Source organism: Ornithodoros turicata, chromosome 1, assembly GCF_037126465.1.
Source record: "Ornithodoros turicata isolate Travis chromosome 1, ASM3712646v1, whole genome shotgun sequence".
NCBI lineage: Eukaryota > Metazoa > Arthropoda > Arachnida > Ixodida > Argasidae > Ornithodoros > Ornithodoros turicata.
In genome coordinates this window covers 87,984,398-88,003,567 of record NC_088201.1, presented here as the reverse complement: position 1 = coordinate 88,003,567, position 19,170 = coordinate 87,984,398, and the positions used below count along the sequence as shown (strand labels likewise).

The following is a 19,170-nucleotide window of genomic DNA, read 5'->3' as shown; positions in this document are numbered from 1 at the left end:
ACAAGGAATTTGAAAGCTGCTAAATGCGCATACAGATAGTTTGCTTTAATTTTATTGTGAGGAGCGTGTACAGAGAGTGTGTTCTGTAATGCGGAATAGGAACAGAGAGGGATATCGGAAACGTAACATAATCTCTCCATAGTCACAGTCCTTCACAGTCATAGTCTTATCTGTTTTAGCATGAAACAGACATGGGCGAAGCATTTCTCCGCGATTAAATGATTTGAACTCATGTGGGTAAGAACTAGACGCAGAAAGAAAAATATGGGTAATTAAGATGCACAAAGTGCCACGCATGTTTGTTGTAGTGTAGATGTTTGTAAATCATTTACCATATATTTCAAACCTGTGACTTAAACGTCCTTTGTTCCCTGTCAAGGCGAAACTCATCAAATTTTCATTCATCGAGATAGATGTGGCGACTGAGTCCTCGTGAAAGCCAACTTGGACGCGCTCTAATGGTGAAACTAAATGAGATGCACAAAGTGCCACGCATGTTTTTTGTAATGTAGGTGATCGTCAATCCTTTGACATGAATTTCGAACTGGTGGCTTAAACGTCCTTTGTTCCCTGTAAAGACACAATTCATCAAATTTTCCTTTGAGGTCGATGTGACGACGGAACCAGTTATGCGGGCCAGCTTTGACGCGCTCTAATGGTAAAGGGAATTAAGATGAATAAATTCCCACGCGCGTTTCTTGCAGTGTAGATACATGTCAATCATTTAACATAAATTCTGGACATGTGGCTTAAACTTCCTTTATTCCCTAACTCGCCAAATTTTTCGTTCTCATGCAGCATTGCGCAAGGCCGTAATCTCCTTACAGGTTAACTCGTTCTAGATAACAAAATAATGAATATGTTAACAATACCATGCGTTCTTATTGTCATATTGTCACGAAGCGAAATGGGCCGGCGAGTCGTCGAATAAACAGCAAACGGTTTATTAAACTACTTGGTAGCAAAATCACAAGAGTGATATAGCTCTCTGAACACAACTGAGTCCAAAGGAATGAATGCTCCAGCTTGCAGCGCACAAGCATTTAAACGTCGCGCCGAAAAGTCTAGAAACAGCACGGGCGTTTGCCAGAGAGCAGGCGATGTGTCTGGAAGCTTCTTGCTTCTTCAGCATGCGCCGGGATGAGATGTACCGTTTCGTGCCTGCCCTGGAAGTTTCTCGATGATGATTCGTGGCATTGCCCCCTCCGTAGACGTGGCATCGTCTCGATGCCGTTTCTTCTCCTTCTTTTTTTTTTTTTTTTGTCATGTTGTCTCCTTCCAGCCAGTCTTCAGCGCTACCTGCTGTAGCACGGCTTGAGTCGAACGACGTGAACTATTTCAGTCTTCGGGGGTCGTCGAGAGGGAACGCTGCACTCAGGTACCACTTCGTAATCCAGGTCTCCAATGCGTCGAAGTACCGCTTCAGTAGCTTCTCGCTCAGGCCTCGTCGTCGAATCGGCGTCCAAACCCATATCAAGTCGCCTGGACTGAAGCGTACGTCTCGTCGGCGCAAATTGTATCTTATTTCATCGACGCGTTGTTGTTGACCAATGCGTAGTCTGACCAGTTGGCGGGCTTCTACTGCTCGCTGTGTGAAGTCCAGAGCGTCGTTTTCTACATCACTGGGTTCGTGGGGCAGCACCGCGTCCAGCATAGTCGATGCGTCATGGCCGTGTGCAAGGCAGAACGGTGTGAATCCCATTGTTTCCTGGACAGCCGTGTTATAGGCGAACGTGACGTAAAGCAGTATTTCGTCCCATGTCTTGTGCTCGACGTCGACGTCATCGAAATCATGTCGGCAAGGGTTTTGTTTAGGCGTTCAGTGAGCCCGTTCGTTTGCGGATGGTACGCCGTTCGTACGCCGCCGTAACAGGATCGTACGCCGTAACAGGATAATTTGCGATGGCCGCCGTCTTCTCGGGGTCAGGGCGTACGCCGTCGCTGCACACGAGATGGCCGAGAAATCTGAGTTCCTCGTAGCCGAATCGACACTTCTGAGGCTTCAACGTCAGCCCTGCAGTTTTGATAGCCTCGAGGACTTGCTTTAGCCGTTCAACATGTCCTTCGAACGTTCTTGCGAAGACGACAACATCGTCGAGGTACACCAGGCAGGTTTGCCACTTCAACCCGGCGAGAACTGTATCCATAACACGCTGGAACGTCGCTGGTGCTGTGCAAAGGCCGAAAGGCATAACCTTGAATTCGAAAAGTCCATCCGGAGTGACGAAGGCAGTCTTCTCACGGTCCCGTTCGTCGACTTCAATTTGCCAGTACCCTGTCTTGAGGTCCATGGAAGAGATAAATTTTGCGTTTTGAAGGCCATCGAGCGTGTCGTCGATGCGCGGTAACGGGTAGACGTCCTTCTTCGTTATCTCATTGAGTTTCCTGTAGTCGACGCAGAACCCTGAGTGTTCCGTCCTTCTTCTTCACTAGTACCACCGGCGATGCCCACGGACTGGTCGACGGCTGGATAATGTAATCTCTTGGCATCTCTTCTACTTGTGTTAGGGATCGTTTCTCGCTCTTTGCAGGAAACCCGGTACGGCATGCGGTGAATTGGACGGGCCTTTTCGTCGACGATGATGCGGTGCTTCGCAATGGGCGTTTGTTTTACTTTCGACGATGCAGCGAAGCAGTCACTGAAATCGTTGAGCATCTGGAGAAGGGTTTGCTTCTGAGTTGTATTGAGTTGAGGGTTTACGTCGAAATGTCCGGCGTCGTGTTCCGTGGTGACCGCGATGCGAGCAGTGTCCATCAGGCAAACATCCGTGGTGGAGTATTGGCGAACGGCTATCTTCGTGTCGTTCGCCAGGCGTTGTGCCTCCGGGCGAAAATTTGTGACCAGGAGTTCGAATATTCCGTTTTTTACGGGCACAATTCCTCTTGCTATCCCAATTCCTCGTTCGAGGCGAAGTTGCGTGTTGCCTTCAGCCAACAAACAGCCAGTCGGTGCCCTGTCACACGTAGCGGTCACAAGGACTGACGACAAGGGAGGCAGGTTGACGTGCTGAGTCATCACGGCGGTTACGTCGGTGTTTGCGCGTTTGTGAAGTCGATGATTGCTTCGTTTTCGACTAGAAAGTCCATTCCGAGTATTACATCCCGTGGGCAGTTCGGCAAGACGGCAAAGCTGACGACGTACTGTATGTCATGCACTTGTATGACTGGTGTGCATCGGCCAGTCGGTGTTACAACGTGTCAGTAGTATAGATTAATACGGCATAATAACGGTGCCTGTATAAGAACCATACGGCATAAGAACCGTACTGTATAACGACATCCTTTTTCTAAACCAAGATGGCCGATTCTAATCCAATTCTAAGCCAACACAATCCAGTTCTAAGCCAACACAATCCATTTGTAATCCATCACAAGCCAATCCAAAGCCATCTGATTGGCCGCCATTAGCCCCGCCCACTTCACGTTGATTGGTCCGCGCCAAGCCCCACTGATCTTTGATTAGCTGACCGTAGCTCCACCCCTTTATGCTAATTAGTTGGCTTGGCTCCGCCCAGTTCAAACTGAATGGCCCGTGCTAAGCCTTGACTGATCATTGATTGGTTGACTGTAGCTCCACCCCTTTATGCTAATTACTCGGCTCTGCCCACTTTACGCTGATTGGTGCATGCGCATCGCTGAGCACAGCTACGCCCCTTTATGCTAATTAACCGGCTCCGCTGATTGGTCCATTCCAAGCCTACTCATCACTCTCCCAGGCTTTCTAAGCCCTCTGATTGGCCGTCCCCAATTTAAGCCTACCGATTGGTCCCGTTCTAAGCCCACTGACTAAGCCCGCTGAACATAGCCTTCATTAGTGCCCGCCAGATGGCAGCGGCCCCGCTGCGGCTTTATCTCAGATGTTCAAACTTACCCATCTCTTCATGCCGATTGGCCCGCGCTAAGCCGCACCATAATGGCTAGAAGGTCCTGATTGGCCTACTGAACATAGCCTTCACCGGCGGCCGCCAGATGGTGCGCGGATCGCTCGGCGGTGGCTTCAGATGGTTGTAACCCAATTGGGTATCTCTATCTCAGATAGCTCTACGAGATCGAACAGACAGGGAAAAAAATACCTTTCAACGTTTATTGAGTACATGTTTGAGGAAAAGCATGGCAGTCTTGGAGAGGTTGATTCCTTTGATGCTGGGCATGGTTCCGCGGAAATGACGGATCATGTAGACGTCTCCGGGACAGCGACTGAGAAAAATTTCGTCCTCCGTGAGTTGGCACTTCCACGTGCACTGGATATATTCGTAGCTGTCCCTCACGTCCGGCGAGTGAAGGCACGTACGCAATGTTCCAGTAGCGTTCCTGTCCAGGTTAATGCCGGACCGCATAGGTACCACGCGCCACTCTCTGATGGCCAAGATGTCGCCGGGGCATTTGTGCGCGTACGTGCGCTTATCCTTCTCCAGCTTGATGCTCGCCGTACAGTTGCCGACGTCCAGCGCCAGCGCGCACGAGACGAGTGAGAAGAGAACGAGGTACCACATCCTTCCAGTGGCGCAGTCCAAATGATGCTACTCCTTCTCATCCACTGCATTATCTGGGGAAAGAACGCCAGGTGAAATCCCGCTATCTACGTCATTCACTCGAGCTTACCATATTCGCAGGTTCCGTACGGGTAGGAGTCCACGTCATTGTACAGATATCGTTTGTCATCGTACGCCATCAGACTTCTTTTCACATTTCTGATGGTGTACATGCACTGTTTCTTTCCCACTACTGACACCTGTTCGTGCGATACGCTAGCGTGCTTGAATAAGGTATCGCGGTACGTATCATGGAGGAGGTGTTTGCGCACAATGTTCTTTTTGACCCCTTTAGCTCTTGCTATCTGTTTTCCCCCGGCTAATTTGATGTAATACATTTTGGCTTTCAAGCATATTACTTCCTCGATGCGTATGCTACCCGTTTCACTTATGAACGCGCCAAGTCTATCGCGATTCCTCTCGCTGTACAGTGGATGATCACGATCGAAGGAAGACAAGTCTAAATGGTCGTCGGCGATCGCACGTAACTGATCTTCGTAGTCCTTGCAGAATAGGTTGAGGATCAGAGAATCCATGTCAAAGTAGCAGGTAATCACCGGACAAGTGAGCTTACTCAACAGGGTTTCATAGTAGAACGAGTACATGGTTAACTTACTCAGTTCTAAAATCGTGAAGCCAATCTGCAGGGGGAAATCGCATCGCACTTTTCTCTTGCGCATTTCGTATATGACACAATCGGGGGACAAAATTTTCATTCGCACGCATTCCGCCTGACTCCTGAGGCGACTCGCCGTCTCCTCATCGAAGGCTACTCGAATGTCTTGCATATTAAATTTATTTAGCAACGTACGTCCGAAGACCGCATTATTTGAGATTTTACAGAAATTTTTCTCGAACGTCATGCTCGAGGCCACGTGTCTGGCAACATTGTCCTCAATGTAGGGACGCAGGAATGGTGCCTGACGAAATTTTAGAATTCGGTGAATTTTCGTCACCCGCATGCCCAATCTACAATAGAGCGCGAGCAGAGCGTAATGAACCACGTACTCGACCTTGTCCTTGCACGTGAGCAGCAGCTTTTTGCTGTTCGCCGGCTGATAAATTAACTCTTCGAGGAGCCCCCGCTGAAATGATGAGAGCCATTCCTTCGGGACGACCGCCTTCTCAGGAGCCAGGGGGAAGTACCACGTCAGCGCGTGGATAGATTTTGGATACTCCAAGTCGCACACGTACACGTATCCCACGTCCGAATCCGTGGGGTGGCGCATAAAATCCACAGAGCTAAAATCCTCGACCCATTCGAAATCGCCGACGGGGAGGTGCTTTATCATACTGAATCCGTAAAGATTGTTGCAATCTATGTACGATATGGGTACACCTCCTCTTTATCGGGATCGTAGCCACTGCACAGTGGGTTGTTAGCCCTTAAATGACGCCTGCTCACCTGACAGAGTCCGCCTCTAACACCCGATTCGATGGTTCGGTACATGTCCTCGTCAACGATCAGCTCCAATTTTGCCCGCGTGTAATTTAGGGCGCATTGCCACGAATAGGATGCCAGCGAAACGCAATGAAGCAATTCCAATCCGCGCGCGTCGTAGCACAGGCGCCGGAAGTGCTGGATTACGTCAGCATGTAACAGGGCATCTGTTTTCAGGTACAATGCATTATAATCCCTCAGATTCGAGCATCGAAAACGTTCAAATACGTGCAGCGCGTACTGATAGTCTTCGTCGCTTATACCCTCCCCCGTCAGATCGTTTCGGAAGGCGGATTTTGCCGGCAGAGCCAATTCGTCGTATACTGCGAACGAGCTAACGTGGCTGTATGGGAATACACCTTTACGAAGCAAATTTTCGTAGTCGTCTCCAAATACCTGCTTCAGGCATTGGAACGCCTCTGCGCCCCCCATGGATTTGATGGTTTCCACGAGCTCTCCCAGCGAATTTAGGTACTGCATGGTATCTCTGAATAGGAATGTGCCAATTTCGAACGATCGGATTTTTTCCATGGAACTGGCCACGATGAAGGGAGCTCGCTTCCACTCGAGAAGGTGAAATTCCCGCAGCAGTCCGGCCAAATCGTAGGCCAGATTGTGCACCATGATGGGCAGTTTTTCCCGCGTCGTGCACGCCATGTTACAGTGGTTGCACAGCGTCGCGATGTAATTTGTCTCGCCGGCAGTACAGCGCTTGGAATGGTCGTGGTGCCGGACACGGGATAGATCTTGCGCGAACTCCCGCCCGCAGTACGCGCAGTGGGTGGCAGCTCTGTGCCGCGCTCGTTGCTCATCATTCAGCACCATTTCCGCGGGGCAGTCGTTCAGGGCGATCATCTCGTCCCGCATTTCCATCAAAGCTCTGACGCACTGCCTCCCGGAATCTTCACCGTGGTGCGTCCTGATGCGCATCACCTTCGTGGTGCGCACTTCGAGTCGTGGGTGCGCACGAGCACGGCACAGAAGCTCGAGGTGACGTGACGCTGCATGCCAACACCACTGGGCGCGAGTACGCTCTCCGTGTCCAACGCGACGACGTAGTTATACTGCTGCTTGTACTGTATTTTAGTAAATTCTACAAAGTTTTTGCCCGGTTCGCAAAATTCCAATATAATTTCGTTTACGTCCGCGCACAGGCGATGATGTTTCGCCATGCTCTCTTCCTTCGGGAAAGAGCGCGTGCAACGCTCGCATACGAAACGCCTGTTGTCTCTCATCAGCAACCGCTCGAGAGACTTGATTCTGAAAAAATGTTCACCTATAGCCAATAAGTGAATTTTCTTTTCATACTCGAGTTTTGGGGGTCGCGACACGTGCACTCCCTGATCGACGTACTCGTATACGTACACGGATATCTTGTTTTTGTCTTCAAATTCATCCAGATCAGAGTAGGAAACGGGGAAGCGACTAGGCCACCAGTACTCCGCGGCATAGTTTTCACATTTTTTCCACAAATTCCTTTCCTGCGGGTGCAGGAGAGCGAGCGTATTGTATTTAAAACACTCACCCTCCTTACGTGCCGGTAAATTAATATTCGTCAGCACGTTCCTGCGTTTAGCCAAATGATCGGGAAGTGCCCTTTTGCATCCGAATTTTTAAGTTGTCATCGCGGAAATACATATTTGAACGTTTTGGACGTCGGTGGACACGAACCCACTCCCTTCCCGCTGATAATTTTAGACACGCACTGTGGACTCCTGATTCCCTATGAGCCCACGTCACCACCTGCTCATTGCCGAAACAAGCACCAAGAACAAAGGGTTGGCTTATGCAGTTGCCAAGAAACTCCAAATGTCCTTCGCGCGCGCGCGCGCATCATATATCAGATGCTGTTCCCGCGTGATTGTGTAAAGAGAATCGCACCACCCTTGCGCTCCTCCAGGGGTGCTTTATATAAAAGTTGCGATATATACAGCTCATTTGAGGTATGTGAAGCTACTTCCGTCGGTCGACTCCCGGTGAAGCGCACAACGAGAAAGGTATGTTTCAGTATTGTATTCAAGATGAGGAAAGTTAGGTAATAGTTGTCCTCATTTTCAGTTCATTTGGCGTGCGTAGAAACTTGCACTGAGAGATATGTCATCTATTTTCGAGAAGCTGGATAAACTAAAGAAACCCGGTGATGGGGACATTCAGAAAATGAGCATTGTTCCGAACAACGAAAAGCCCGACGTGCTGGACTTACGCAAAGTGGATACTATGTACGGGGAGTCCGTGTACGTGGAACTCCTGATGGACAACGATACACGCATAAAGGTGTACCTACCCAGTCGTTTTAAGCGACTCACAGATGAAGATTTGCAAGAAATGCGAGAATTACCAGATCTGAAACTAGAGAAGAAGGAGAGATTCAGGGATTCAGTCGACATCATCTTTACTCACGCAAAGAAGAAGTGACCGCGAGACCAGCGAAAGTCCGCGTCCCATATGTAATTAGCAGTAAAATAAAAATACATGTATTTCTGATTTTAAGAGAAAAAAATGTTGCTTTGTTGTGATGGATTAGGAAGATAGGCTGATATGGCGGGAAGCTCTATTGATAGAATGATATGATAGGGAGCTATAGCGCGTATTCATTGACTAAGCAAGTATAGTTTGTGGTGTGGGGGAGAATAAAGGACACCACACTTTTTTAAGCGACAAACAACTTTTCTAGCAGCTTTATTGATTTTAGGTCATTAGCGGCGAGATTATCGGAAAACAGGGATACAATGCTCTTCAGTCATTTCTCTTTCGCCAACAGTGTCGCCACGATACAACAGTACACACCACACATTGGAGAATACAGGCTTTGGATACAGACATCATTATATTCATCGACGGTGAGGCATTCCAACTCGGGTTCGATGGGTGGCAATCCGAAGGAATCAAAGTAGATGAGGTCATCCTTCATTTTCACGTACAGAATCCAGTGCTCCCCAGCTTGCTGTCGCTGATCGGTGTTCACCACGATTATACCCGGTCTATCCAGCGCTGGCAGACGGTCGTCTCGAGCGTATACACCGCGAAAGAGTGCCGAAGTGTAATCGTTGTACTTCAGGAGTCTCTCGATATCTTGCTCGAACATCGCTAACCCAGTGTGACGTTCCTGTTCTTATCGATGGACATAATTCGCACACTCTCGGACAGTATCAATACGGTCGTGGGTTCGGCCAAGGCACGTCGGAACTTGAGTTGCAGACGAACGTTTCCACGCCTGATCGGTGACAGGTGGACAGGATCGGGATCCAGGTCGTAGTACAGTAGGAACTTGTTTCCAACGTAGTGGTTGTATTCGTAGGAGACGTGCTTCTCACACAGCTGCTCCAGGAGGTTGAAGTAGCTTCGGTGGTTCAGGTTATTGTTGAAGTCGAACGTGTCTATTCGTTGCGTCCCGTATCACGCTGAGCGTCGCCGACTCAATGTCGCAGTTGACAAATCGATACGGGTCCCGTTTGAATGCTCCCTGGTAGGCTAGGGTGGGCACGAATGCGACCACCACCTTAGACGGTATCTTCTCTGGAAATAAATCTTCCAGGCATGCATCGAGGTTCCAAACTGGTAGCGAACGAATACGCGATTCACTTCCAGCCAGTGTGTAGAGAGCCTTGCGCTGCTGCAATTCCATTTCGTGTCCGAGGAATAGGCTGGTAGACACGGTGATTTTCTTTATGTACAAGGTGGCACTCATGATTTCCACTTTATGTGTGTGCTGCTCCTGATCGGTCTTCATAGTGCGGAACGCGTCTATGCGTCATAATGCGGAGCCTTGATAAAAAACAAGCCTAATCTCCACTCCCGATATGAGTAGCTTAGGCTGCAGGAAAATGTCCAAGTTGATCTTGGAAACCAGGTCGATGGTCTTGCCGCCACGTGTGAGGTTGTATCGTTCGGTCGGTCCACGAGCGCGAATGTTGTTTTCCGATTGACGCGCTTCTTCTTGCGTGTACAGACCTGCTTTATGCACGGTATTTTGCTCCGTGGTGCTGGCGTGAAGCAAAATATCCAGGTAGCTTCTATAGCTATACAAATCATTATTCATAATCATGGTCTGATTCAAGAAGACGGCTACATTCTTGAAAAGCGAGCTGGCGAACGCGTTGACGGGGTAGACCTTGTCGTAGGTCGTCCGATCGCCAGCCTGTGTTTCCGGTAGCGAACCATCGTCACGTACGATGCGGACTTTCGTCACTATGTACGCAGAGTTCAAATCGAGATAGTGGTGCCCCAAATTCGAAAGCTGGAACTCTATGACGGAGGATATGTCAGCGACCGGGTAGAATACCTCATATTCCCCCTTCAGTATATGCCACTGCGTTCCCGGCACGGAAAATAACTGTGTTTCCGGCTTATCCAAGGGAGGAGTGTCGGGATGTACGACGTTAATCGTGTCCATCTCGCAACTAAATTGTGGCCGCGCAACCAGCGTGATTTATGCCGTCGAAGACATCCGGTTTTCTCCTCTTTCTTCGCCCGCCAGCCCCTCCGAGTTCGCGGAGAATTTCACTTAATTTCAACTTCGAGAATTTCATTTAAGCGCACTTCCGAAAGAGTCTCCCTCCGATAGATTTTTGGCCACGCGCTTAGCGGTCGCAACAGCCGTCTTTTTAAGTAGGGCGATACGCGTTTAAAGAGTGGAATAGCGAAACGCCCGAGCTGAGAAAAGAAATTGCCTCCCCTCTGGTACAGGTGCGACCTGTATACCGTCGGAACGCCAAATCCGTAGATTGGTACCGCTTTAGTGTACATGCTTAAAGTGCAGCGTCAGCGTCGATCTATCAGCGGTATCACGGAAAATCACGGCTAACGAACACTTTCTCGCCCATGCATCGTACGTGAGGGAAGCCTCCGGCTGCAGACGCTCATGGATGGCGCTCACGAGAGCTTCGGGTGTTTCGTAGTAATTTGGTGGAAGTGAAATGCGCCAACTTTCCGTCTCTCGAGTGTTTATGTGGATGCGGTACGTCTTCACTATGGGATTACGCGTGATGCGCTTTCGGGATCCTTCAACACGGACGTGCTTCACCTGAATGAGGTCGAGGAACTCGGTCGACAAGTTGAAATTCGCAGGGAGAGAGAGCGAGTAAGTGTTGTCTTTGTATTCCACCCTTGATTCCGTATCGATCATCGCTCTGAAGAATTCGTTGAACGTGTCGGTAATTAGCGATCGGGGTTCTAAAATTAGATCGTTATTGATCACTATCACCCGGCGAACTCGCATCATAACGGCTCTTTCCTCCTCTAGAGGTAACACGTTTGGGACAGCGCGTACTATACCGCCCTCCGGGTGATCTCCATCGATGTCGACGATTTCAAAGGCGAGATGCAGCGGTCTGTCGATTAATTTCACCGAGCGCACGCGCGACGGTAGCTTAAACACGTAGTGATCTTCCTCGTAAGTCCACTCTATCCCATATTCGGGGAATATTTTATTCAATAGCGTGTCCGTGTCTTCGAACGTGAGCTGTTTTGTTTGCCACTTCTCCGTTGATAGCGTTATCCGGTTATCAGGCGCTTGGTTCACGTTCAGGAAGCTGTTGGGAATGGAAAATCCCTCTAGACCGACGACGTACGAATCATCCAGGTGTAGCAGCTTATCTAACGCGATCGCGAAGTCATTCAGCATGTTGGACGGGTACAGGTCCATGCTGGCGTTCGAGAGCACATACACGTAAAATTCATTTTCTGACATCGCTGGCGGGCACCCAAGAATCGTGATCTTTGGCGTATCCGAACCAACGAACCAAGTAGTGCAACACCCCATTAATTTTCTTCTTTCTAATCACCGCGGATATGAGTGGCTTATCGTACGAGGAAAGATGGTGGATGGGCTGCAGCTCCTGCTCGTAGAATGATCCCAGTATTTCTTTTCCCGTCGAATATTTCACGTACACTACTGGCGGATCGGTCTTTTTCGTTCGCGACACCTCGAACACTTTGGCCGTCCACCTTTGATCGTAGCCTTTGGCGAACACGCCGCGATCTAACGCGAGCCTCACCTGGTCCCCTGCTTTATACTTGCTCTCGTGACGGAGTGTACCGAGTCGTTATAGTCGGCCACTATCTTCGGCAGTGCGTTGATATAATTAAACTTCCCCGTACTAGTGAAATGCCTGGCTATTCTTTCTCTAATTGTTCTCTGCACGAGTTCACAGGAGGCCGCTTTCATTCTGCTTTGCATGCTGTAGTGATTTAGTAACGACTGAAAATACTAACAAACGGGGGAACCCCAAAATTCGCTTCCGCAATCCGTGAGCAAATTCTTCGGAATTCCGTGACGGAAAACTCGTTGGAGAGCTTTCTTTACGTCTTGCGGGCGCTTTGTGCGAATGGGGACCATGTACAGGTACCTCGATAGTGTATCTATGACCGTTAGGATGTACCTGAAGCCCTTGTTAAACTTCTGGTATTTACGCATATCCAGAAGGTCTGCCTGATATAAATCCTGCACGTGAGTTGTGATGATGGAGCGTCGCTTAAATTTTTTCTTCACTGGCTTGTGAAGGGTGTAAGCATCTTCTTTTTTCAGCTGTTCCACGGCTTCTGCGCGCGTGAGCTTGTGATAACCTCGGTACCGATCCACTCCACCTAACCATTTCTTCTTGATCTTTCTATTCGCCTTGAGAACGAACGACGGTGGCGCTACGAGCGCGGGTATCACGTGGTGCAGCGACGTCACAAGCTGGATACCCGCCGATCGGGCCGATATACGCAGTATACGTGTGTACCCTTTTTACTGTGTCAAGAAGCTCTCCATGTGCTTTTATCACACGATTTCATGGAATTGATGACTTCAAGTGTCCAAATTCGCAAACATGGTGTTATTTTGCACAGTGCCTCAGTGTAAAACCTACGCGGGCGAGCGTGGTGTTAGTTTTCATTTCTATCCGCTCGACAGAAAACTCCGGAGAGCATGGCTTGTGAAATTGAGAATGGGAAAGATGAATTCCTGCCACAGCCGTGTTTGCAGCAAACACTTCGCAGAGGACGACTTTGTATATCCTGTCGGCTCTACTTTGTTTGGTAAGTTATCCATAGAGGCTACCAAAGGAGCCTGCAACAATGCCGATGTACTTCATTTCGTAACAGGGTGGAAACGTAGGAAGCTTGTCCTGGGCGCTATTCCAAGCAGGAACTTGCCGACACATCATCATGAAAAGCCTGCTGTGACGTCGGATCGCGCATTGCGGCTTGCAAATCGAAGCATGATAGGTGGGTGTTTTGCTTACTAACACGCTTCTGCTGGATATTTATTAATGTTACTCGTGAGTACACGTAACCTTTACCAGAGGTCGGCGACACCTATACCTACGCAGAATGCAAGAAAGTCACGCCCGTCAGCTCGGTCAGAAGTTCACCTGCAGGATTTTGTGCGCCATTTCATTTCATGCACCCCCGACGGAACCTAGTCGAGCACAGCAGTACTGGTACAAACAGTAAGCCCCAATATTTTTTTTTAAGATCTATCAAACGTGAACACAAGTTCCATTCTGCCAGTTGACAGATGTTATGAGGTACATGATCCTGGTGATCGTGCCATGCTTATGGAGGATAGTGCCAGTGGGCTGTCCCTCTCAGCTGGTGAAAATTTAACGCAGGACTGTGTTGACAGAGGTCAAGGTCAAGAGGAACAAAATGACAGGTGTGACGCTGACCTCTTTATAGACACTGCACCGCATAGCCGACGTTTACAAGCACTGCATTCCGTTGTTAATCACTGTTCGTAAAACTCTGCTCAAATGATGCTTGCACTCTAATAGGTGGAATTCTTGACCTGTCAAGCCATGCTGCATGTGTGGAAGGAGCCGAGCACTCGCAGGTTGAAGATGGCTACTCCATGGAGAATGGCACAGCTGATGGTAAGTCTTCCTTTGTGTGCATGGCCCGCACTGATTCTTCATCTAGCCTTTTGTCAGTTAGCAAGGGACAGGCAGGAGGTATGAGACAGCTGGAGGAATGAGGCAGCCAAAATATTTTCTACATTTGTTGTAGCAACACAGCTATAAGAAAAATATCTATGTATGGCACCAATGTGCCCATTGTTTTTGTCATAATGGTCGATTGGTCCATCAAGTTTACTATATCTGCTACAAGTTTTCAGGTACACAGAATCAGTGGTTTATCCAGAAAGTCTGGGTCAGGGGATGTCGTGAAAAACTGGGTGGGGGTAATAATTCCTCAGGGGCCACAATGCAGAAAAAAAACACAATTAAAGGCTCCAGGTGCAAGACCCCGTACAGGGGGTGCGAGGTGAAAAAATATAGGGGGAGTGGGCAAAATTTTAGGGGACTGTAGCGGGAGCCTGGGTAAATCACTGCACGGGATCACTTGACATCGCCTTGTTTCTTTGCACATCAAATCCCAACAGCTAGCTGAAGTATTTATAGACCCTTATGGCATGCCAAACTCACAAGCTTAGTCGGCGACCTATTGACGTGAAAAGTAACGTCTTCAGGCTTGTCACTTCGGGACGAATAGGACATTGCAGAAGTGGAAGGAATGGGATGGTTTTTCTTAAATTAAAAAATTGCTAAGAGCTTCTCGAGATCATTATAGATATTGTTACAGGGCATTTATGTATATGTAGACCGTGAAGTTTTCAGGTGTTACTTTTTTCCAAATTCAGGGGTAAAAATTGGGTCAACCACTTTATGTCGAAAATTCGTGCAAATTTGGGCGGAAAAATTACCATCAGACTGAATTCAGGGAGGAATCAGGCTCTATTGTAGAGTAAATGTTTGTTGTACAGTTTATCCAGAGTGTCAGAAGTCGAGATCAACCATGTATTTTGGGCAAAATTACTATGTCATTGCCAAGATGTGCCTAGCTTAGGTGCAGTTTTGCGGGTAGAAACCGGGTTTAACCCTAAAGCTTCAGGGTCTATGTATATGTAGCACACAAAAACATCATTCCATGTTTTGGCTGATGGGAGAAAACTTCAAGCGATAAAAATACCCCAGTGCAGGACAAAGAAAGGACAGACACCACACCAGCACCGAATTGCTGATGTGTGTCCTTTTGTTTCTCTGCATTGGGGTGTTTCTTATCACTTTTAACATGTATAACAAACCAAGCCTTGCTTTTCTTGCTTGTTAAGAAAACTTAGAGCATCGGAAACATCCCGTTCTATCCACCTCTCGCCTATTATTTCTCCTTCCCTCACCTACGATGTGTTTTACCTCAGAGCAGCTGGCCCTGAGCTTGAAGAATTTACAAGGACCGTTGGTATACAAGTGGACAGTGCTAACCTGGCACGAGGAAGGCAGTTCCAGCTGCTTTCAATTAGCACTATAGCTGACGAAGACTTTTTGCGATGTGTGACCGGTATAGGGACATTTCACACTTTCTACATGCTAGCGGATCTGTACACAGAAATACGGCTGCTCCAGTCATCTCGGAGCTTTTGTGTGGCTAATGAAGATGCAATCTTACTTACATTTGTAAAATTGTACCACTATATGTCCTTCTCACTTCTAGCCGTACTCTTTGGTGTGCACAGGACTACTGTGTCGAATATTTTCAAGGAGTCTGTCCAAATACTCGCAGCAGTGCTACAACATGCCATATTCCAGCCAACAAAGGAAGCTGTTCTGGCATGTCTCACAAAATATTTCCAGCGCTTCAGCAGCACACGCATGATACTAGATTGTACAGAGATACCTCTACAGCAGCCAACTGATCTGGCATCACGACTGCTCACCTACAGCCATTATAAGAAAACGCATACAGTCAAGATACTACCCTGCAAACCATCAATATCCCACAGACCTCCCAAATTGGTCTCACACGTCACAGATGTCACGCGTATCCTCACAACGTCCGCTGTATATCCACCATGAGACGTCACAAATATCCCCCAGTGAATATTCTGTGGATATACTACGAATATCACAACAATTACATTTCTTTACCTTACAAGGATTTATTGTGTCGATAACAGCCATTTCCAGCATTCTCAGACGTGGCAATTTCTCACTCTTTCCTCATAATAATAATATTGATTTTATACCCTCATATCCATACCTTTTCTAATCATATTTGTAACGACTCATCACGTATCGCACCATAGTCAATAAACAAAAGAGAGAGAGAAAAAAACATATTTTACCTTTTCCACGGGAATTATAATGATCGGTCACGTATGTTGAGGGATATAACAAGAATGAAGTTCCCAACAAGCGCGAGCCGAAGCGTAACGACGTCTGCCTCATCGCCATCGACATTCCCCAACCGCCGTTTCAAACAGGCGAGGCGCGTCGTCGTAGCGGCTCGGTAGGGTATGACATGTTACACGGAAGGGTCTTTGGAACCTCAGCATCATGCGTATTTTGTACTGGAATCTCGGGAGCATCGAGGCAGCACTGGCCAGTACGTCGAACAACCAGGTTGTGCATAACAACGATTGCCGTGGTGTGCGAGAGCTAGCGTTACTTTGTTCTCCGGCTTTCCAGTTAAGGTGAGTTCGTTCTTCCTTTTGCCTCACTTAAGATTTGTGCGTTTTTTTTTTTTTTTCAACGATCACATGTTGTAGATGTGTGGAGCAATGACAGCTTTGTATCTGAGTAAACAGCTGTAGTTTGCTTTACCTGCTTTACCCTGTCTGGTGCGTATCACTGACGAACTCATGCGAACGGCGGAACTGTGTGAGATTGTGTGTGTACAGCTACAAAGTGCAAGTCCAATTCTTCACATCTCTTTGATTCAGGATTTGATTGGGAATGATGAAAGCAATGGTGAAGCAAATTCTATTAACTATGCGCAGCCTGCTAGTAGATAAGCTTGGCTCAGCTACAGTTGTCTTTCATATAAAGGATAGCAGTTATGTTTTCACGTTCGACTGCACTGTTTTTCAAAGTTCCTTGTTTTTTGCATGACCGCTTATCTTTCTTAAATGTCACATGGACGCGATGTGACTCTAGATTAATAAAACGTGACTGTTTTACAGTATCCACACACAACCATGGGTAGCCTCACACATGTGTAAAGTTACTGGTGTCTCTACAACACTGAAGAGCCAGGCATAAACCGGAAGACGTCGCTTGGGTGTCCCAGTGATTAGGCTGCTTCCGCATGTAACCATCTATACTGCAAGAGAAACTGCGGTAAGTCACTGTCTTGCATTTGTTCCCACTTTTTGCATAGTGTCTGTTCTTTACGCCTATTTATGGCAGTGTTTGAGCTGCTATCCTAATAGATGGAATTAACTATGTTATTGATTATCTTTCAGGGATGACGGTTGCTAAGTGGCGTAGCAATCACGTGATTATTATTATTATTATGACCATTATTGTCTTATTATGCGTTTTATCCGTGTCACCCTATATTGTTAATAATTAGCCTCTTTATGTTGTAATACCATATTTTGTACTATTAGAAAGAGCGTTTCTTACAGTGCATGTAACATCACTGTACTTGGTTTGTGTTCAATAAACAAGAGTTCGTTGGTACGATGTTCTCTGTTGCAGAGTAGTATTTTCCGTAGAATAAGTAAAAATTGCAAAAAAGAAGCTACAAAATACAATAATAATACGTCCTGTATATGTCCTCTATATGTCCAAATATCTCTGACAGACATTCCTGGAACCTTCCCTGGATCAGCAAATGTGGAAGAAATACAGATCCTCTGTCTGTCCCAGAGACGTCAACGGGCTATTCAGCCTAGTCCCTGGGATATCCTAAAATCCCAAGTGGGATATCGTGTGGACCTTTCTGAGACATATATTGTTTACTGGGTAGTCTGTGAGACACCTGGGGGTCTTATTAGTTACCTAAGTCCTGCATATGGAGGTCGGACCTCTGACACTCACAGTACGAAAGAGAGCAAAGTAATCGAAACATGTGAACCCCACATAGACAGTGTCATGGTAGATAAAGGATTTCTCATTGATGACCTCTGTTCTGAGCATGCCATAAAGCTAATTAGGCCGCCATTTCTTAAGAAGAAAAAGCAGTTCTCTCCTCACGAAGCAGAACAGACACAGTCAATAACCAGTGCGCGAGTGCACGTTGAACGTGCGATCCAGAGAATGAAACTCTTCAAAATACTGCAGCAAAGGTTTCCACTGGAGTTTCTGCCGTACATTAACGATATCACGACAATTGTTGCTGCTCTAGCAAACATAGGGAAACCGATCTTCAGTGAAAACAAGTTTCTGTTTACCGGAACATGATGGGCATTATTCTGCCTGAAAGTTTCTCATGAGTACTGTGAAAAAAAGTTATTAACTGACATTTTTCACGTCTACTGAATGTTTAATAACAGTATTGTAGTGAGGAAGTTACAACACAAGTATCCAGACTTCCTGCTTTCTACGTACAACTTGCTACTTCCTGTATGACTGTAACTTGCTACTTCTTGTATCACAGTAAATAAATTATGCACTCACTTTACAAATCATAACCATGTGGTGTTTGTCGCTTTACAAGTAGGGCCTGACTTTTTCGGGTTTAGCCAAAATCCGCCTGATATTTACCCCTGAACGAAATTTGTGAAATTCGTGTTTAGCTCAGACTTGCCTGAAAACCAATCTCGTAAGCTAGCTTCTGTGCCATCACTGAAAACTTTGAAATGAAATGGCAAAAACAATGGAAGAGGAGAAATCTGATGTTACTGTCCAAAAATACGCATGACAGAGCAATTTTCAGTGGCTACCAGCATTCCCCAAGGTGGCTTCTCACTGTGCCAGTGCATTACGTGGAGCCCACTCTAAGGCACGAGCGTGATTGCTTGACTGCATGTGTATATGGTTTCCTCTGATTTCCAAATGGTCGTTCCAAGTAAGGAATAGCGTGCCACATTTTAGTGTGCAGTAAGTGCCATGGCAAACACTTGCAACAAAGACTTTAGGTTCTCTGTGACGGATAATGTAACAACAGCTAAAGATCCCAAGTTTGCCTGCAAATTTGCGTGTACAATTGTTCTTCAAAGCAATTCCGATAGGCAGAAGAGTATAACGCAAATATGCCCGAATTTCTGCGATTTTATCTTGCACACAACTACAACGAATATAACCCAAATACGTCTGAATTTTGAGCTGAAAAAAAATTTCACCCCCACTAATTTTGCAAAAGGTATAACCCGAAGAAGTCAAGCCCTAGTCATACGCTGACAATTTAGCTGATCAAAGGGCTTACGTGAGCAAATGCTACAGGATATGTGCCTTGAAGAAAAATGTGCACCTGGCAACAAGCTCGGCAAAG

The 19,170-nt window shown here is 47.2% G+C and overlaps 2 protein-coding genes across 3 annotated transcripts in view; both read left to right on the top strand.

Moving 5' to 3' along the window:
• LOC135378444 (prostatic acid phosphatase-like) overlaps positions 1 to 19,170 on the top strand; it is a 56,523-nt gene that overhangs the window by 13,530 nt on the left and 23,823 nt on the right. The gene's annotated exons all lie outside the window — the stretch shown is intronic.
• On the top strand, positions 13,288 to 18,315 carry LOC135378135 (uncharacterized). The gene is made up of 5 exons (XM_064611040.1): positions 13,288 to 13,406; positions 13,475 to 13,614; positions 13,731 to 13,829; positions 15,343 to 15,704; positions 17,700 to 18,315. The coding sequence occupies exons 1-5, from the start codon at positions 13,288 to 13,290 to the stop codon at positions 18,138 to 18,140; spliced, it is 1,161 nt and encodes a 386-aa protein (XP_064467110.1). The 3' UTR covers positions 18,141 to 18,315.

Excerpts from the sequence above, each read along its gene's own strand:
- LOC135378135 (XM_064611040.1), top strand. The coding sequence starts at position 13,288 with ATGCAAGAAAGTCACGCCCGTCAGCTCGGTCAGAAGTTCACCTGCAGG. Across the intron at positions 13,407-13,474 it reads CAGCAGTACTGGTACAAACA|ATGTTATGAGGTACATGATC; the intron begins GTAAGCCCCAAT and ends GCCAGTTGACAG. Across the intron at positions 13,615-13,730 it reads AGAGGAACAAAATGACAGGT|GTGGAATTCTTGACCTGTCA; the intron begins GTGACGCTGACC and ends GCACTCTAATAG.